The sequence below is a fragment of the Filicampus tigris genome, chromosome 16, assembly GCF_054856515.1.
Source record: "Filicampus tigris isolate MCC_2025a chromosome 16, RoL_Ftig_1.0, whole genome shotgun sequence".
NCBI classification, from domain to species: Eukaryota; Metazoa; Chordata; class Actinopteri; order Syngnathiformes; family Syngnathidae; genus Filicampus; species Filicampus tigris.
This window is the reverse complement of record NC_141232.1, coordinates 14,721,746-14,742,785: the sequence shown is the minus strand read 5'-3', so window position 1 is coordinate 14,742,785 and position 21,040 is coordinate 14,721,746. Positions and strand designations below refer to the sequence as shown.

Here is a 21,040-nt window from a genome sequence, read left to right as displayed (position 1 = left end):
CGATTAGGTAGCAGGTAGAAATAAATACAGTATTTGGGGGAAATTATGAGGCGAGGCTTTATTATCTCATTTCATGGAGACATCACTAACGATGACGTCACGACAGAACCGTGCGTAAAAAAATCAATCTATCTGAGCCGTTGCTGAATTACTACGATCGACATAAATGTCCACTTTATGCTTCACGTTTCAAGTGGGATTAAATTAAAGTAAAATAAAAAGTCAATAGTGTTACTCAAAACAACTTTGCAGATTCGATCCCCCTGCTGCAGCACTTTCCCTCCACCTGCGCGGAGCGCATCTTGGGCTCGTCTACTAGGACAACATATGAAAGCGACCCAGGTCGCATTTGAAAAAATCAGAATTGAGCTGTTCAGGCTGTCATAAAAAAATCAGATACTGGTCGCATATGGGCAAAAAAATCCGATCTGCGTCGCATTTGCCTGCGGTGTGAACCTAGCCTAACACGGTGCTAGCGAATGAGAACCTGCTGGACTGGGAGTCGGTACCATTACTCATGACATTATTCATAATAAATGTATCAGAAATGTATTTCTCTTTCAATTGTTCACTTTTATTCAGTCAGTTGTTGTTACATCAATAGAATTTAACTACTGTCCTGAATGTTTGGGCTGAAATAGCCCCTAAATACAACATTTGCATTTTAAACTTTGAATTCAATATGTATTAAAATTCAAGTTTTCTTCCTTATAGACTAGTCGCAAATAAAATTTGAGACTAGTCGGCGGGCGAATTAGTCGAAAATTCCCATCGCTAATCAAAAGCTCATGGTTGTTTGGTTTTATCACGGTATTGTTGTCACAGTATGATATTTATTGCAATATTGTGTGAAAACTATTGCAGTAAGCCTCACTGTATTTCTGGAAAGTTCACGGTACACGGTCTGGTCACTAATTTGTATAGGTGGGCACTTTACCCTTTTTTGCTGGTCCGTCCGCCTCCCTCCGTCCTTATTTATAAAAATTATCGTCCTCCGACCCCGTTCTTGTCCTTTTAAAGTAAATAGGAAGGAGTTTAACTTAATGTTTACCTCTCGGTCCCACAGACCACAATGATATTGTCCCACATTGTAACACTGGAAACGCGTGGACCAAAATAGATCGCATTAGGCTAGTAGGACTAAATTTCCAATGATTTTTACACCCAGAAGCAGAAAATACTCCAAGTTTCGGTATGACAAAAAAAATATAGACGCCTGCTAGCGATTAGTTGCAGATGAGAATGACAACGCAAATGTAATAGGAAGGAATTTGATTTAAAGACGACAAACTGAAAGGATGTCATTCATCCATACATAAGGCATCATACACCGCATTGCAAGATGCACTGTCCATTTTTGAGAAAACTAAAGGCCCAGCTTCAGAAAACAGGCAGGCCGTGATTGGTCGTTACTTGAGCCCCGAGCAGTTGTGATGTCATTTTCAGTCGACAGAAGTGACAAAATGGCCGCCCCCAGAGATGGCTAAAAACGGGTGGATTAACTCTTATTCCACAAATGTATTGTTTATCAGAATGCCTTGTTTCAACTAGTGGGTTTGCATAGAACATATTCTTGAAAAAAATATGTTTGGGTTGAGTTCCACTTGTCGCCACTAAATAAATCATATATATATGCATTCTATTACATTGAGATGTTGATTTGAATTTGATTGAGTGTTCATCCCTAACAGATCTACAATAATTAATTAATAATACTGCAACACACCCAGTCTGAGTCAATCTACAATCCCCACATGCTGTGACAAGGCAGATTTGTAAGACACACAGCATGCCGGACAGCCTGGTGAGTACCGGTAATATGACTGTAAGGCTTCATTTTATTATGACAGGGGAACGTCAAGAGGGGGTGGGGGTGGGGGCCTAACTGCTCTGCTGCCCACCTGCGAGGTGATGTTTGGATAAATGTTGTGTGCACTTCCTCTCTGACAGCTTGGCCACTGGCTTCCTACTGTGCCACCTGGCCACCTCTGGGCTCCTGCTGGCTTCATTTGAGGGTAGAGCAAATTCAGGAGGCTCTTGTCCTCGCTGAGGAGCAGCTGAACCAACAGGAAAGCGAGGCCCAGCCAGTCCATTAATTGATGGAACAATGTTCAAATTTATGGGAGTCTCTCAGCAGGAAGAAGGAAAATGTTTACAAATGGCGTGCAGTAACCGATAATTACCGTCGCGTTTTATTTATTATTCCACTCATCTCGGCTTTTTCATCTGGTCCACGATGTCCTTGTTAAAGCCAAATGTGGAAATGTTTGCACGCCGACGACGGCCGGTTGCAGTCAATGCACATGTATCCTGCCCAAATCGCTTCCATACAGCGGTGACCGAGAGCTCATGAATGCACCAAGTACCAACTGAAAGCCACAAACAAGCCCACTTGATCAGAGGGTCATGTGCTCGCACTAAGCCACACTGTTGGAGTTTCATCCTACGATAAAAGCGGCATCAAAACACTTTCGCTTTTTCACACAAAGCAGCATGAAACGCAAAGCCTTGCATTTTGTTACCGCAAGCCGCCTGCCTTGTTGCATCGTAGTCGGCTTAAAGGACAAGCAACTTGGGTAGTCTTGTAACAGTTGAGACATTTCTGCCGAGGGTGGGTGGGAAAAGCGCTTTGGACGTGGTCAGAGCAGGGGAGAAGCTTCGGAAAAGAACAGGAGTGACTCAGAGAGGAAGAGGTGGGAATGCGAGTGGAGAATACGAGGGAATCCCACTGAGATTCGGGCACTGCGCGCTGATGCGCACCACACCATAGAATTCCGATGAGCAATCCATATGCCTAACAAGTCACGTGTTGACTCCCAGCTAAGAAGAGGGAAAAAAATAGAAGAGGAGGAAAAATAAACCCTCCAAAATATCTAAATGCCATTTGAAAACATTTTGCCCATTACTTACGTCATTAAGAAAACTTCTTTTATATCTTAAATTGGAAATTCAAAACAGTCACAGCACGCTTAATTTTGAGGCATGAATTCTTTGAGCCAGTTAGGTGAAGAAAAAAAAATAAATTCAAGGACGGTTTGACTTTATAATACTGTAAATGTGGCATTTCCTTCAAAGAAATATCTCGCCAATGAAAGAGGATTCAATACGTATTTCGATATATTTCAGAGTGGAACAATTCGATGCACTCGCATCTTTTAAATCAAAAACAATTTTCCAATTCAAGTCGGTTTCTGTCACACTTTGACTGTCAGGTGAGCTGGAGCCTGGTTACCAGTAATCCACATACATACACACACACACAGAGTAACATAACAACAAGTAACGGTACCATACACTGGATATAAAAAGTCTACACACCCCGTGTTCAAATGACAGAATTTTGTGATATAAAACCACATTAGACCAATAAATCATTTTAAAACAGATTTCACACCTCTGATTAACACCAAATAATTCCCTGCTGTTCTATCTATCTATCTGAAACCCAGAGCTGGGCAGTCCGTCCCTGGGCCGGACCGGTCGGACCCTCCGGCCCGGCCGGATGCCCATTTTTGGGGCGGAGGGGTGGGGGGTGACAAATTTTAAAAATGGCATGGCCGGAAGTTGATTTTAGTCCGGGCCACTATTCGGCCATCATGCGTGTGACGTGCTCGCGAGGCGGCCAAAAATCATTTCAGCTTACTCGGTGAAAGGCTTCTTTTTAGGCTTCTTTCTACTCCCGCGTCTGCGTATCGCCCCTCCGCCCCCTCTTGTAATGGTATGCCCCAGTTGCAGGTGGGAGGCGTGGGTTACGTGATGTGACAATGAGGATATACAAACATGCTTGAGCGCACGTTGCTGTCTCACATGTTGCGATGACATACAGTTTCCCACACGGAGACGGATGAGCCACGCAGCTCGTTGCTGCTGTCGCAAAGTCCCATCACTCAAAGTAAACAAGATACTCACCCACGTTCCCCCTTAGCCGCCACCTTCCAGATCGTTTTCGCAATAAAATTAAATGCATCGTGTAGTCATTCCTTTATGGTTGTAGCAGGCACGATGTGCATTGTTATCGCTGTCTTTTTGAAGCGACGCCCCCCGACTTGTTTCAAAACAATTTGTGTCCACGAGTATATTCAGATGCTAGCACATCAAGGTGGAGTTCATGCACTTTTTCTGGCGTTCACTACTACCGGAAATACGCCATTGCAAACCTGCAGTGCATAGTGGTTTGCTGGTATGCTTTTATTTTGAAGGCCGGGAAGGAGGGGAAGTAAGCAAAATAAATCAGTAACTTGACTACGACTTATTCTTCTACGACTCATCTCTATAATTATTGGACCCAAATAATTATACAATACGACAAACCCAACCCCGGAGCTCCCAATGCAAGGAAGCACGCAGTTGGGTAAATACTACTGGCGCATTTGAAGCGTGTCCACAGCGGGTTCGAATAGTAAATTAGCCAGCTAATGATCCTTAAAAAGCCTCTGCCGGTAGCGTCTCTCCCGCAGCGACGTCAATCACGGACACTTTTTTTTTTTTTTTGGGTGGGGGGCCAGAATGGGGCGGGGGCCGACAATGTTTATGAATATGGCCGTAGGGTTGCGGCCGGAAAGGTACCCAAGTCAAGGGTGGAGGGTCGCGGCCGGACCGGCAAAAAATTGTTAAGTACCCAGCTCTGCTGAAACCTTAAGGTTTTGTTCGAACACAGTCTTCTACTTCAAACTTTCATAAACCCTTCCACCTCGTCAAAAGCCCAAGTTCCAACTGAAGTAAAACACCCCAAAGCATAACACTGCCACCACCATGCCTCACTGTCGGGTGAGGTGTTGTTTTGGTGATGAGCAGTTTTGCATTACCCAAATATAGGTGTATTATCAACTCGAGCCATTAAAGATCCCTCTTTAATCAGCCCAAAAATGTTCTTACAATAATATGTTTAAACATGGCATTCTGATCTATATTGTGTTTGTGGAATATGAGTTAAGAAGAAAGATCCACCTGTTTTTAGTCATCTCAGGAGGCGGCCAGTTTGTCACTTCTGTCGACTGAAGATGACATTGAAGTTGCTCAGGGCTGAGGTAACGACCAATCATGACTTAGCTTCAGAAAACCATTGAGCCGTGATTGGTTGTTACCTGAGCTCAGAGCAACTGTGATATCATTTTCAGTCGACAGTAAGTGACAAAATGGCCTCCCCCTGAGATGGCTAAAAACAGGCAGATTTTGCTGCTTAATTTGTATTCCACTAACACAATATTAATCAGAATATCAAGTTTGGCCCAAAGTTGTTTTTTTTTTATGAGGGCCTAAATCTCTAGTGACACTCTTGGGGATAGGATTATGATAAATGAAGCAAATGGAGACACAATAGCTTCATGAAGATAAATAACGTTTGACTAAGTGGACCATACAGGTTTTGTGCTGTTTTTATCCGTTACATTATTTCAAAGTGATCAGCTGTACAACGTACCGGCAGCCTTCCCTTGTGCGTTCAAGTGGTCATTCTCGCCCCAGTTGTTCGTCTTAGCAGCTTGCCTGACATATTCCCCCACTTTAATAGCTGACGAACCTCTGGTTCAAAATGGACATGGCGGGGGTGGTTGTCAACTAGGTGGGACGCCTCCAGCACAAACAGCTACGGGCCTGTTCGGTTGCAGCAAGGCATCCTTCACAAGCAGGCTGGAAACAAATTCAGGTTTCCGTGAGAACCGGTAACCAACATGCAGCTACAATGCTCCAATGACACTCTTCGGGGCCCATGACTGCATGTGAAGCGTCGCAGAAGTGTGAGCCAGCTTGTATATACACAGCTGCGCAGCGCTAAACAAAGACACGCATAATGACAGTGTGCGGTGAAGGTTTGGGTTTTCGCACCAGACAGTGTCCTTCCTACTGCGTTTCCTTTCCTGCACTGCTTTTCTCCACAGAGGCATCACACTGCTCACCAGTGGGATGACACGGCACATGAAAGACTAAGTTGTCAAAGGAGAAAAGACCCATTTGAAGAGGTGGTGAGTTACTATTGTTACTCAGCGTGGCGGGGTGTACCGTGTCACTCGGCGTTAAGTGGAGGAGGAGCAGGAGGAGAGCTGGTCAATAAGGTCCGGCTTTCTCCATTTTCCACAGCGGGCTCACATTCCTGGCATTCCAGGAGACCACTACAGCCTCTAACCACGGTGACAAACTAATTCAGTCTAATGGTCTCTTGCGTGCTAAAATATTGTGCTAGCGTGCCTGAAAGCGGCTCCACTGCACAAATGAAAGAAGTATTGAAACCGTGGATTTCTTTTTGCATGCAGGACCAGAAATACGTTAAAGTGGAAGAAAAACGCCAAATTTTCTTTACAATAATATGTTCTATGCGCCTCCACGAGTCTAAACACGGCATTCTGATTGATATTGTGTTTGTGGAATATGAGTTAAGCAGTAAAATCCACCCGTTATTAGCCATCTCAGGGGGCCGTTTTGTCACTTCTGTCGACTGAAAATGACGTCACAGTTGCTCAGGGCTCAGGTAACGACCAGTGACAGCTCACCTGTTTTCTGAAGCTGAGCCATGATTGGTCGTTACCTGAAACCTGAGCAACTGTGATGTCATTTCAATCAACAGAAATGGCAAAATGGCTGCCCCCTGACATGGTTAGAATTACCGGTAGGTGGATTTTGCTGTGTAACTCATATTCCACAAACAATGTTGAATCAAAATGGAGTGGTTTGACTAGTGGTGGCTCATAGAACATAACTTTGTGAAGACATTTTTGGCGTTGACTTCCCCTTTAAATAAAATCTTGGTTAAGTCACCAAAACATAATTTCCACATGAACGGGGTCCACACAAAAATCCACATTTTGTTGTCAAATGTCCAATACTGAATGAATGCTGCCTCCTGCCTGAATAACAAAGTAGGAACGCACTGGCTGTCGGATGCCGGCTGGCGGCTGGTTGTACAATGCAGATATTTGTCGCCAAACTGAACGCAAGACATCAGAAAAGCATCAGTGTACCTCCTGAAACCACAAATCAACACGCATCAAAATAGTCACTGACTCAGAGCTTTTCTTTGGCTTTTTTTACTAAATTTGCTCAAATAGTTAGAAAAAGTCGGCAAAGTTTTTTTTTCCATGGAGACAGCTCTACCCTGGAATAGATTATTTTTACATTACCTTCCTCACTGGGAGGTTCTACTGTATCAACACAACAAGGCGTTGAGTCCAAACTACATATCACGTTACAAATATTTGGTACCTCTCTCATTATGCATGTGTGATTTATGACAACCATAAACAGATGTGAAAGCTTGCAGTTAACTTGGCAATCAAACGCGTGCAGGTCATTAATCCATCTCATTAAGATCAGCCCTTGTTGTCTCCACTTACGCCTATCAGAAAACGCCATCGCTTAAATATTTCACTTGGCACTTCCACACATATACAATACACACAGTTCCCAGGGAATGTGATGCAGGTCAGGTCCTGGAAGTGCATCAAAAAAAAGGGCAAGCCGTCGGCCCCTTCTCGCAGTCAAAACACTGAGTTCTCATGTAAACCTCGTTGCTGTTTGTGTTGAAAAGGCCCAAACCAAACATCTTAGAGAGAATGTGCAGGAGGAAGCACAACTATATTGTCACCATTCGGTGAGCAAGTCTGTTCTGTAAGGAACTCATGGCATCATATGCAAAAGAGGAGAACAACTGTATGCATAATGTAATAATAATAACAACAATAAAAATACTAATTCCATAATGCAATCATGGAACAGCGCACAAACAACTCGTGTGACCGGTGAAGCCCAGTGTCATTTTAATGTCATCTAAACTAGTGATTCTCAACTGTTGGGTTATGGACAGGTTGTAAAAAATTACAGGGGGTCTTCAGTTTACGATGGTATCAACATAAGAACATGTAGACCAACATACATCATTTTAAATTTTGCTAAATATTGTTATCGACAGGGCCATCACTCAAAAAGGCTTCATGTCAGACCCTGCATTATTTCTTGGCGTGTAATGGTGTACATATTTGTATTTGGTACGCCTCCGTACTGTATAAGTTTCCACTTATTCCACAGAATAATAGCTAAGCGACAGGAAGTGAAACCACATCGCACTCAAGCCATATAATCCATAAACAAATACAGTGCAGCTCAGCCTCTGGCTAGCGGAAATCTGGGCTCATGATGTGCTTTTGGCGCTACATCATATTCTTTTAAATATCAGTGCAGATTTATAAAAGCTGATGTGATGCAAATACAACTTGCAGTCCTATTTGTAAACAATTGCTCAGGCAACAAATGCCCCTGATGCTTTTTACAACGTAATAATTCAGTCTAACAGACTAATTTCCCTAAAAGAAGACAAACAATTGATGTTATGTTGCACTTTCTTAAAAAGAAGAGATCAGTGCCAAGAGAAGTGACATTTTGTGCGCATGCTGTTTATCCTCAATTTCTGTCTTGAGATGCACATTGTTCTGTTAAAAGAAATGACGTTCCTCAAGGCAATGTTTGAATAATTCATTTTCTTTATTTCTAATCTTAAATTCTTCTACTTAAGTGGGTTGCAACTTTGCAACATTAGGGAAATGTGGGTCCAGGGTGTCAACAGTGGAGAGACACTGATTGAAATGTCATGTACTGTAAAACCTGTTAAGATTCATTATTGCAGAGCCGGCGGCGGGCTAGCGGCAAGCGAGCTAACGCCGGCTAGTCAACTTTAAATGAGCTCGTCTGACAGCAGACTGTGTGATAATCGACTGGCCTGACTGCACTTGAGAATGTGACAAGTAGATGTGTTAAGTCAAACTTATATTGTCGCATATGTACGGCTCACCAAATAACGATTTACTTAATAGAGTGACAACACAATAATAGCCAGCTACTTCTACTCCGGACCCGATTTACGGTTGGTTAAGTGGCGACAATCACAATTGCCACTAACAATTATCAACACTTTGAACAAAATGTTGCGACAAGCAAAGCGGTTGTGCAAATGTCAGAGGAGTGGAGAAATTCGTGCGGTTTAAAATGTATTGCAGCGCTCAAAAGGGAAGCCGTGGAAATGAAGGAAGAGTGAAGCGGCGAAGGGCCAACTCCGTGGCCCATGGGAACTGTTCCTCCTATCCAGGAAATACACTGAGCCCTCCTAGCTAGTGTGCGACGGAATAGAAGCATTACTTTGGGGGGGCTTAAAACAACATCGCTAGCTACCTGTTAATCGCAGCTTCACGGGTCCATTCCGCCGAACTCCTTGGTTAGACATCACCTCTTTGTTCCAGCCTTCACGCCGCGTACAAAAGGAGTCGTTAGGTAGGGGGGAAAGAACAAGATTTATCAGTCTCTCCGCCAGTTTTAGACAATAATGGAGTCAAGGCATTGTGGCCCGGATGTGGACAGAACTGCCATTGCAAAAATGTCTAAGAAAAATCAATTAATTGAAAAATTCGTGAATGGAGTGCTGTTTAATTTAAAGAGATGAGTTGTTCTTGAGGCGGTGTTCCATCCTGGGAGCCGTCCTCTCCTCTGGCGGGGACTTGAAGTGTGGAGTCCTCCGGCGTGTAGCCCACTTGAGGAGGCTGCCCCTGCCTCTTCCTCTGCCTGGTTTGCGGGGAACTGACCAGTGACGACAACACTCCACACATTTCCCCTCACATGTGGCACAACATCTCCAACCTTCTCGCGCGCGCGCGCACAGTCACGCAACCCCCGGCGTGTCCTCAAGGTTGGTGATTCCCGATTTACTGTCGCTTTAAGAGCACACGTAACCTTCACGCCCCCTTATGTTTATCAAGCGTTACAATTGGGAATGAGTGTTTGCATTTTGAGAGTGATGATTGCGAACTGGTATTTACATGAGTAAAGTTTAAGATGTGACACTATTACTAAGTGCCATTCACTTTTTCTCTGCTGAGTTTTTCAACACTGCCCTCCGTAATTATTGAACCCTTTTTTCTATTTCCAGTATGAGTACGCTTCTGCAATTTAGATAATTAAGGCTGTTGACAAATCTTAAAGCAGGGGTAAAGCATAATAATTATGGAGGGTGCTGTATACTGTATATTATTTCAGTTCTCATTAGCTATGTATCTGAATACAGTAAATATGTAAAACCCTTACCAAGTGCCTTTACTCCATGTGTGTAATATAACTGACAGTAGTACATGATTAAAATAGTCTGTGGGGAAAATAAAGCAAATCTGTGCCTCTGATTTGCAAGAAACCACTGGGCCAGAGGAAAAAGAGCCAATCTGAAATTGAAGTCATGAGTCACGAGATACCAGGCATTTGTTGGACAATTGTAGGCACAGCATCACTGTCTCGCATAAAAGAACCCTACACAATCACTGTAGTAGTAACACTCCATTACAAATAGTGCTTTTCTGGGGTAACAAGCCAAAAGTAACACAAACCACTGCTCAAGTGGGTACGGACTTGACCCTGCCACAAATAAACACCCCCTTCCCCCGAAAAAAAAACAAAAAACATATACATACACACACACACACTGTACTGTAAATGCTGTGGGGGAAAAGGTAGCAAAGGACCAACTTAAATGGAGCTAAACAGCTTCTTCACACCAAGATGCCACTAAAGAAACTCTGAGCACAGAAACAGTAAATTGGTGATCACAACAAATAAGAGGATACCTTCCAAAAAAATATCTGCAAACATTGACTGTACTTGAACACAGGTGTAAAATTCTCTAGTTTGCTAACTGTTAGCCTTTTCACCATTGTCATTACAAACTAGTACCGAAATAAAAGGCATGGTAAACTTCTATCAAGTGTCCTAATCTTCTCAGGTTTCTGTCCTGCTATAGGTTATGAATTTCAGTTCTCAGATGTCATATTTGAATGCCAAGAAAGATGTAAAATCCAAATTGATCCATTAGCATTTTTTTTTTTTTTTTTTTTAAGCCATTCGACATTTCACTGAATGCAACAACATTTACACGCCTGAAATCACTTAGTTTTTCTCCCCCTTGCCATGTCAACTCAGGCATTGATTTTGTTGAGTTACTTATTTAACCATGTTAATTACCTCAGCATTACATTTGTGAAAGCAGAATGAATCAACAGCCTTAAATTCATGATTGTACATCAAATGCCAATATAAATTCTATTTTGCGCATGAGCAACAATCTATGTACTGGGATCATATTTTGCCCCCTAAAAAAACCGCCAGAATTACGGGCAGCTATTCGATACGTTAATCTTCAAATTCTCAATAGCAGTTAAAAAAACAACAAAAAAACCAAGAAAACAATGTTCATCGGCTTTATTTACACAAGTGGTTCATGAAATGTTTAAAACAGTATGTACACTACATACAACAGGCGATAGAACAGCACATTGACATGAACAAGGACAAACCGTAGCAGTGAGGATTCAGTCGAGCTAAGTGTTCGAAATTAGAAATTGAAAGTGCTCTGGTTTTCACTGATTTGGAAATCATAACCATCGGCCGTTGCTTCTGGGGCAACACACTGCAACTCCTCATCCTAGGAATTCAAATGAGGCAAAAAGTCAGAACGCTGAAGAGAAGAAAGCATTTTTTTAAATTTTTTTTTTTAAAGGCCATTACCTCCTCAGAGAAGTACTTCTCAATCAGGTTGAGAGCCGCTTTATAGACCATCTCATTCTCATGAGACTGTAGCGATTCAATCCGATCCAGCCCACCACATTCTTCAATCATCAGAGCCAACTTGTTTGACTCCCCAATTTTGTCACCAGCCTAAAAAGGAAAGGTGGGAAACGGTGGGGGGTGGGGGTAAGTAAACCTCAGCAATTCCTTATTAGATTGAGCATGGTCAATTAAAAATGCATTGCACCTACCAAAAATATGTTGGTGATGGCATCCAAGATGACAAGAACAGTTTTGCTGTCCTTTGAGGACAGAAGATTGAGAAGTGGCTCCAGCACATTGCACTGCACCAGGAACACAACTTGCTCCACAGTGCCCCCGCTGGTGAAGTTTGTCACAGCCCAAACAGCCTCCTTCTGGGTTTTGTAGTCACCCTGTAGAAAATTTTGCCCAGGAAACCAAGTGAGTAAGTCAAAGGTATGTGAGTAAACTGAGTCAAATATCAACAAGTAGATATTTGAAAATGACGGATAAGCGAAGCAATGGCATACCTTCACAAGCACGTTGACCAAATGTGGTATAAGGTCAGCGTTGATGACTTCCTGGATCTGGGTGTCTTTTCCCGCTGTGATGTTGGACAACGTCCAGGCGGCCTCCTTCTGAACGTTGGCCTTGTTATGGCACAGTAACGGGGCGAACATGCCCAGGGCCCCGGCGTCGAGCACTGTCTGAGTCTGCTCATCTGTGCCAGTCACGATGTTACCGATGGCACGCAGGGAGGGGGTCTGAGGGTACACAAATGGGTCACTTTAAAATGCTTTCAAAGAGTCATTTACAGCAGCGGTCCCCAACCACCGGGCCACAGAGACTGAAAAGAAGAAAAGAAAAGAAACTGATATAAAGAGATACCTCAGGCTGAACCTAAAATATGCTTTTTTTTTTCCCACTCCAACAAATTCTTTCAGTCTCTTGCAACCTGCTATGACTACGCAGTGGTCAATTCCCCCTGAGAACATTGAGTCTGAAGTCTCGCACTGGCGAGGTAGTCTTGATCAATGATTAGGTATCGCCTTTGTTTCATCACAAAGTGTCAACAGCATAAAGAGGTTGGTTAAATGCCAATTCTAATAGAACCAGGAAATCTATTGGCTGATTCATGATGAAACGCATTGTTAATGGACATTTGAGCCCCGAAAAACCAGTAACTTACGGAAAAAGTACTGAATCATTGAACACGTGCAATCGAAACGAAGCTCACCTGTAAAAATCAGTGCAATTTACAGGGGAAGTCAACCCTAAATTTTTCCTGAGAATATGTTTTATGTGCATCACGTAGTCCAAACAAGGCATTCTGGTTAATATTGCGTTTGTGTAAAACGTGTTGGCAGTAAAATCCACCCTTTTTTTAATCCATCTCAGGCCATTTTGTCATTTTCTGTTGTCTCAAAATTATGTCACAGTTGCTTTGGGCTCAGGTAACTTCAGCAACTACATTCAGCAGAACGTTTAGTTATATTGTTAATTAGTTTTACGCTGGTCAATCACATTACTTGATGTGAAATGGATTCATGGTGCAGAAAGGGTTGAAGACTGCCGTTTTACATGACATTCTTCTCGGCGCAGCTATACTCACCACCACAGGCAGTTCGGGGCTGCCAAGCAGTTTGACAAGGCGAGGCACCAGGCCCGCCTGCACCACCACTTCGATGCGATCATTAGAACCGTCAGTCAGGTACGAAACACCCCAACAGGCGTCGGCCAACACCTCTTTGTCGTCGTGGTGAAGGAGGCGTATGAGAGCAGGTAAGAGCTGCTCGATGGCACTAACAGGAGGTGAGGGGTTCTTGTTGCGACAGAGGTTGGACACTGTCCAGGTCACATTTCTCAGGTAACCAGGCTGAGAAGAATAAATGCATTCAATTAGACTTCTTTTTAAGTTGGGTTGCCCCCCAGTGGCTACAAAAGAAATAGCCAATTACTAAGCTCAAACATGAGACTGAAATTAGTATCATTTGTTCTTGAGTATTATCAGTTTGCAATTAAAAAAAAAAAAAGTGAATTTTGTGTCAAATGTAATGTATTAACAGATTACAATAACACCTCAAACAAATTTGTACCTGACCACAAAACCAACCCATTAAATAGTAAAATCAAACCGGTCACATGGCTTTTTATTTTTTCTTTATATTTGGATTTTGTGGTCTAGTCTAAAAGAAGGGGGGGGGGACGGTTTTCTTCCCCATGTTAGATTAGGGGGGCGAATTTTTTCTTTTTAAATTCAAACCATTTTGATTTGATAATGGAAAAATTGAATGATGTACAGATTACAAATGTACTCCACAGTTTTGTTTTGCTTTGAAAATGCACTTATAGCGACTGTGACCACCAGCTAATGTTTTCATTTGATTGAGTCATATTTACGGCTGTAATCCCTCCCCATTATTGTAATTATGACTTTACTATGAATTCGTATAGGTGAGCAATAGACTGTGCATACAAATTCAGGTTACGTCGCCGCCAGGTTACGTAGGAATGGAACATCATTGTAAACTGACGACCCGTTGGTATAATGTGAGCAATACATTTAAATTTGTTGCTACCAGGCTTAAGAATGGGCTGTGCCATTGAACATTTTTGTGATGAGTCAGTATATGAATACAGATGGGAAAAATAGGGAGCGAAAAGGACCATTTACCTACATTGAATAGAATGTGTCATGTATGTAGATGACATGACTTATTTTGTACACAGGTTGAGCTGAGTTCAAGGAATACATTCCAACTACAAATGCATGGTCATAGATAGACTTATCCTACCAGGTATCCAACTTCTACTTTTTTGATTGCAAGGTAAAAACTCAGGTAAAAAAAAAAAAAAATCAGTTCAGATCAAATTAAACTGTTAACAGTCTTTTTAATACCATTTAATCCATGTGAAAATGTCACATTTGCCAAAAGTGAAGAGCTACATGGGATCATCAGTTTAAAGCAAAGTTTCATTCCTACGGCGGAGATGTAACCTGAATTTGTATACAATTCAGAACTCGCTGTAATCCATCACTAGCATTGTAGTAAAAATCATAATCGTAAATTCGCATGGATAACAGTTTTAGGCTATAATGACAATCAAACAAAAAGGTCATTATCTGAGCATGGCTCCTGCAATCACAAATTATTAAGCAATGACAAACTAGTTTGCCAACTTGAAATGTCTTGTGACCAACGTAAAACGAGGACCCCCAGTAACACTTTTGGCCCCGATTGAGAACAAGAAGCCTTAACAGGCACATTTGAAAGCAGATACTTACACTTAATACAGAGAGGTCAGGCACAGTGAGCAGATTGAGCAGAGCTGCTACCGCTCCGTGCTTGATCACCTTGTCCCTCAGAGCCGATCCATCACCTAAACAACAGAATATGAAAACAATCACGCTCGACTACCGATTCAAATTTATGTGGGCTCATTATATTGAGAGAAAAAAAAAAAAGGGTTAGTTACCCGCAATGTTTCCAAGAGCCCAGACAGCTTGCTCACTGATGTGCTGGTGGGGGGATGTGACCAACCTAACAAAAGCAGGAATGGCCCCGCCCTGGACCACAGCAGCCGTCTGGTCAGATGTACCAGAGGCAATGTTGGTCAATGCCCAAGATGCTTCAAACTGGATGGGAGGGCAGTCAGACAGTGCCAAGAAGGCCACGAATTTGGGGATCAGGCCAGCACTGATGATCTGGTCAATGGGGGGATGCCTCTCCCGGGACAGCAGCTTCCTGCATTCAGAATACACAAAAAGTGAAGAGATTAGGAGTAATGGAATTGATTCCAACTTCCATTTTTATTTTGCGCTTGTTCTGGACTCTATGAACAATTTAGAGGCGAGGAAGCAGGAGCATATGCAATGCAAAGTCCAACAGAGGCAAGCGTTTAACCCTGAACTCTAGAATTTTAAAGGCAGAGATGTCAACATTTGCAGTGTCGACCTGGGTGCAGATTAAAACAAGGCAAAAATAAATGCAATCCACAACAATAAAACCAATTCAAATGTTACACTTACCTTGCTGCCTGTGTTGCCTGCAGCTGTGACTCAACGTCCCCACTGTTTACTCCAGTGAGAATCTCTGCAACCGTCCACTTGCTGGAAGTCTTCATTGACAGCAATAAATAGACACATTATAACATGTAGGACAATACGGTGTTTGCACATTGTCATAACACCAACCTAGTCATATAACTCCAAAATGCACACCTTTTTGTAGCGGGCTATTTGCTGTTTCTATTACGATTACAATGACAAATAGTTCCAACTACCCAATATCAATTTATATATACACATTTAAAAAATTAAAAATAATAAAAGTTTGCGCGTGATTATTGTAATATCTTGCCAAACTTTCATAGCGTAATCAAGAGACATTTTGGGAGCAAAATTTCAAACACTTAGTGAAAAGAGAGGCACGTGGAAGCTGGCTACAACCCGAATGGTCAATGTGTCATTTTGTTTCTGCAGTTGACGGTACCATTTATGCTATTGCGACCCAGTGGCAAATAATTTAATGTCACAAAAATGTATAGTGTACATCTTTTAGTAACTTGCTACTTTCTGGTTAGAGCATGTATACATGTGGATGGGCTGTTCAATTTTACACTGAGTGGACTAAACCATTCATGTCATTAAATTAAAAAATAAAGTAAAATACAATTAAGGAAAAAATAAAACACATGCAGCACACATGACCCCTTTGCTTTGCTTTGATTACTTTGTACAATATTTCTCAAGCTTTAAGACACAACACTTAAAATTTGAAAAATGAAACAACCGGCCAGACCTGTGAAACTCACAAATCAGCATAAAACTGATGCCAATTTAATTGCATTGGGGGGAGTTGCAAATATTGGGGGGAAAAAAACACATTTGAAAATAGATGAATCCGCAGGTACTGAATAGTACGGAAGAGGATTAGGGCCAGTGGGGGAGGAAGAAAAAAAAAAAAAAAAAAAAAAAAAGTTGGCAAGATTCTCACCTATCTCAGAATTCTGACTTTATTCTCAAAATCCTCACTTAAAACTGACAATTCTGACTTTATTCTCAGAATTCCGACTTTAAAATAATTTTAGAATTCTATAACAACATTTGAGTTCAGTATAATTTGCAACAGACAATTGCCTATGACAATATGTCCCTGGCATAGATGAAGATACAAAATTGTTAATATTTTTGAAACCATTAACTGCCAGACCTTTTTTACCCTAAGGTTTGAAAAAAAAATAATATAAATAAGATTCCTGAGATTGAATGGATGGACTGCGAAAAGACAAATGTGTCAATGGCAGTGAATGAGTTAAGTGAAATTTGATCATTTAATCTTTTGGCACATTGTCAGGAATCCCTGCATTAGACAAAAATGGCTACATGACAAAGCCCTTTGGTTGAAAAACGTCAAAAATTGCGTTGCTAACCCATCTTGAGGTTTCTAAAGAACAAGACTAAGGTCGAATGCAGTAATAAAACCTCAACTCTGAGGTGTCAATCGTACGTGACGATTAGCGGTTATTAAAACGTAGCGATAACGGCGTTGGCCCAGCACATTGTTCGCTACTATACGTTGAAAGGTGGGGCACGTTCAAAAGAGACCACAAATTCCCTACCTGGCCGTTTTGATTTTTCTCTTGAAGAGGAGAGGTGGCTTCTTCGGGAAATACATCAACGTTCCTTCTTTTGAACATCTGATCATCTTTCTTGGCTTTGCGGAGCTCGACGTTCACCTCCACTCTCCTGCGTCGAAGCTCCTATGTGTGTTTTACGCACAAACCAAAAATGTCTCGAATGCGCCGCTGTGCAAACGAGCACTCGAACTCACTTAACTGCGTAACACGCTTACTTACATTAGCATCCTTGCCTTTGTTCTTGAACTTGCTCAGCCGGGCGATGTTCTCAGACATTTTACACAATGGCAATAAAGCTGGGCGGCAGTGAGGAAAAAGTTGTTTTTTGAAGAGGAGTTCCTGCCGTACAAGAATCAATGTTAACCAACTTCAACTCGGCGACGCCTCGTGACACTTTAGCATGACGACAGAACACGTATTAAGCATAACATTTAATCGATTTAACAATAATGTTACCCAACAGTGAATGTGTTGCAAAGTTAAATGAAACCACAGAGAAATAAAATGCAATCCTATAAAACAACAATTAATTACTGAAAAACGTCACGTGAACGGAGCACTAACTTACCTACTTCTTGGTGAAATGGTTCAAATTGTGCGGAAAGTGACGCACAGACCTTTAAATTACTGGAGCAAAGTGTTCTGATTGGACAGTTTGAGAACAAGCATCCAGCCGCCTCCCGTCATTGGACTGTTTGAAAAGAAACACTCAGCACAACGGAAGTTGTGTCACCGCCCATACTATCGCGAGATTTATGAACGTGGCCATTGACGTCTATCATCTTATGTCCATGTGGCCATGTCTGTCCAGGCAGTTATGAAAGCCACGATCCACAATTATTGCGGTACATTTGTCATACAGCGCGGTTAATTTACTAATTTTAAGAATAAGCATCCTTTAAATGTTACAGGAACATTACCTAACCATTATATGTATGTAAAAATGTATAATAAAAAAAGAGGACTCTTGTAAATTTCCTACTTTTACCCATCGCTGGTTTAGATTATAATTACGATTATTGAATGAAATTGCGTAAAATAATCTGAAGGAATGCACAGTATGGGGGAAATGGGACAGCATTCTCAGAATTGATTAGATTGTGTCTTGTAGAATATTAGTCCACTCCTAAAGGTTAGGTTACACATCAGGTGCGTATGCAATAAGTGGAATGTTTTCTACTTCCATGAATTGTATGCATATCCTTCCAAAACAACGCAGCAGTGGTTAAATGAATGGCACTAGTACCAGATTTAGGATTCATTAGTGTCTCAAATACGTTTTTTTTTTGTTTTCAAAACAGGCCATTTACTGGTTAGGTTAAAAAAGAAAAAAAAAAACATAAATTGTATGGTTTCCTTTACAGTTATTTTAATAACACATGGTTAAATCTGCTTCATTCTGATTTTATTTACAATAAATTTACAAACTTAAATGTTACAAGTATATGTAAAAAATGATGTATTTAATTAAATTTTTAAAAATATATTTAATTTTAGCACAAAAATCAAATGAACGAATGAAAGCCATTACAGAACTCTTGATAATGTTCAGTGGATCAGATTACAGAATACATGGTCCCTGGGCCAGACTTTGCTATATCTCCATGTGATTATTATTGTTTTTACTTATTGTCAAAATAGGGACGAAACAATATTTCTGCTTTTTATTAACTTCCATATACATCCATATTTCCTCGGCTGTAATACAAAAAAAATTAAGTCAAAATCTGACAACTTTTCTTTTTTTTAACAAACAGAACAGGAACCTTCAAATACACAGATTCATCATTCTCAAGTCAGTCACTTTTGCAGAGCAAGGTAAGGAGGCTAACAAGCATCTACTGTTGTCCAGACATTGAGTACTGAACTGTCTTCTCATGCCACTTCAGCATGAACAATGGAAATAGTACAAAAAGGATGTAGACACAAAATATTTTAGTATGCTCAGTAAAACTGAGCCATTATATTCCGTTTCCAACTTTTCATTGAACAAGTCGACTATTTGGACCATTTGGCCAGAGGGAATTTACCAGGAACAAAGAGCCAAACAAATGTGACCAAAAAATAACATACATGGAAACACATGAGCTCCTTGAGAGTCTTTTCTCCGAGGTAAAGTTTCTTGTGAAATGCCAGCTTGTCCATACAGTTCCGCTGATGAAGACAGGTACAAAAAAAAAAGGTCCCTTGGAGTTGAAATGGTGCGCCTGATCAACTCTGTGAAAGCAGCAGTGCTTAGTTGCGCACTTACATGCATCACAGAGGGACAGTCGAAAAAAGCCAAACGTCCTGGCAAGTGCATTTTGTTTTTCAGCGTTTCACCAATGTTCCACGTGCTCTAAGAGGATGAAGACTGTAGCTTGTTGTTATGAGACCTACAATGTGGAGAGAGGGTGAAGTTGAGAGGCCTTCACATGTTCTCAGTTGTTGTAAAAATGTGGACAATGATCGCGCACACACACAGTGGATGCAAAAAGGCCTCCCTGGAAGATGATCCGACAGCCATGTTGGAAGTTATGTACTGGGAATGCCTTTTTCCTTGATGACAATTTTTGCTAACTGCATGAGTATTGTTTTTGGAAAGTGGGGGAACAGAATGACGATACTGTTGCTCACATTTATTCTCGTAAACATTTGTTTAAAAACATCAAGATATATTACAACCACTGTACATGATAAAAATATATACATTAACCTTAAACACTGATCAAACCAACGAGGTGGAGCCAAGTGATACTTCTCATAAATATCTCTGTAATAAAATATGCAGCTTTGTATACTTTAACAGCTGGTAAGCTTGACTCAAACCCAATCAAATGTAACCAAGATGTACAGTACATCAGCAATAAACACAAAACGGGTAAAACGCATTTAAAATCCCCCTCAAAAATGCAAACTACTGTGACCGCTTATTGATTAATAACAAAAGGCGGATTGGACAAAACAATGTCATCATTGAACTGATGGCGTAAAGTCAACATGGCTGCCACTTTATGGTGATTACTGAACACTCTTGCCATGATTATTAGAGAGACAAGCATCCAGTCCAGACTCCAGCTAGACTGGCCCATTTAAGAATCTGACAATCTGCAAGACAGAAGAAAATGGGATGGCATAAATCAAAGGCATGCAGCAAAGGTGAACAGACCCAGACATGGCGGATGTTGTAAACAAACACATCATGCACATGTCTTGACTTTATTGTTAGCCCAGTTAGTTCTTCGGCCGAGCCAAACACAGCAGGGAAAGCATCGCCTACTGTGAATCCATGCAAGGCAATAGTACAAACAACTGGAAAAATGACTGAAACTGATGCAATACAGTAGAAGAAAACACATAGCGAGACCAACATATTACGGCAAGCAAACAAGCATGGCGCAGCAAGAACAACACCTGGGGCACAGCAAAGCTTACCTGCCAGCTTTGAAACATTTGAGCTTCTGTACAAAGAAGCCTTCAAGCACCTCCGCACACTGAAAGAAGGGCGTGTCATTGGGGTTGTAGTAGCGGCAGTTGTCAAAGATTTTGGTCACGTCGGCCACAAACTCTGTGACCTTGTGGTAATGGCGCTTCTGTAAACGGCTTTCCATTGTGGAAAAGTCTGCAAGGGAGAATGATTGGATCAGTATCACTGGAAATGGTTAACATTGCTGTGTTCAACACATGCCCACTGGACCCCCAAAACACATGGGTGTGAACAGACACATGGGTGAGAACAAACACACACGTGCATACCCATTGGTTCCTTGATGACGCGATAATAATCAGGCGCATCATGCGGATCCACAGGTTCAAGGAAAGGCCACGCCATCTTATGAGACTGTTAAAGACGGGAACATAATACAGTACATAG

At 41.5% G+C, this 21,040-nt stretch overlaps 3 protein-coding genes across 9 annotated transcripts in view; all 3 read right to left on the bottom strand.

The window, feature by feature from the left end:
- The window catches only part of smurf2 (SMAD specific E3 ubiquitin protein ligase 2), a 55,372-nt gene extending 45,709 nt beyond the window's left edge, over positions 1-9,663 (bottom strand). For both annotated transcript variants that reach the window (XM_086056263.1, XM_086056264.1), the window contains exon 1: positions 9,154-9,663. In XM_086056263.1, coding sequence (XP_085912389.1) covers positions 9,154-9,205 — 52 coding nt within the window. In that variant the 5' untranslated portion in view covers positions 9,206-9,663. The remainder of the gene's footprint in view (positions 1-9,153) is intronic.
- Positions 9,664-11,205: 1,542 nt separating this feature from the next.
- kpna2 (karyopherin alpha 2 (RAG cohort 1, importin alpha 1)) lies at positions 11,206-17,894 on the bottom strand. 2 transcript variants are annotated; one of them, XM_086056289.1, is made up of 11 exons: positions 17,756-17,894; positions 17,407-17,526; positions 17,170-17,310; positions 15,578-15,666; positions 15,025-15,293; positions 14,834-14,928; positions 13,160-13,423; positions 12,078-12,311; positions 11,778-11,960; positions 11,527-11,676; positions 11,206-11,443 (listed from the first exon to the last, which is right to left on the bottom strand). In XM_086056289.1, the coding sequence occupies exons 2-11, from the start codon at positions 17,461-17,463 to the stop codon at positions 11,354-11,356; spliced, it is 1,572 nt and encodes a 523-aa protein (XP_085912415.1). In that variant the 5' UTR covers positions 17,464-17,526; positions 17,756-17,894; the 3' UTR covers positions 11,206-11,353. The 2 variants fall into 2 exon arrangements, with proteins under 2 accessions (XP_085912415.1, XP_085912416.1); XM_086056290.1 differs by having other exon boundaries at positions 17,760-17,774.
- A 943-nt stretch (positions 17,895-18,837) lies between these two features.
- The window catches only part of bptf (bromodomain PHD finger transcription factor), a 29,054-nt gene continuing 26,851 nt past the window's right edge, over positions 18,838-21,040 (bottom strand). For 4 of the 5 annotated variants that reach the window (XM_086055485.1, XM_086055486.1, XM_086055487.1 and 1 more), the window contains 3 exons: positions 20,923-21,007; positions 20,602-20,788; positions 18,838-19,562 (listed from right to left, as the gene is read on the bottom strand). In XM_086055485.1, coding sequence (XP_085911611.1) covers positions 19,526-19,562; positions 20,602-20,788; positions 20,923-21,007 — 309 coding nt within the window. In that variant the 3' untranslated portion in view covers positions 18,838-19,525. Of the gene's footprint in view, positions 20,275-20,601; positions 20,789-20,922; positions 21,008-21,040 lie in introns of all 5 variants that reach the window. The other variant, XM_086055489.1, reaches the window with a different exon arrangement.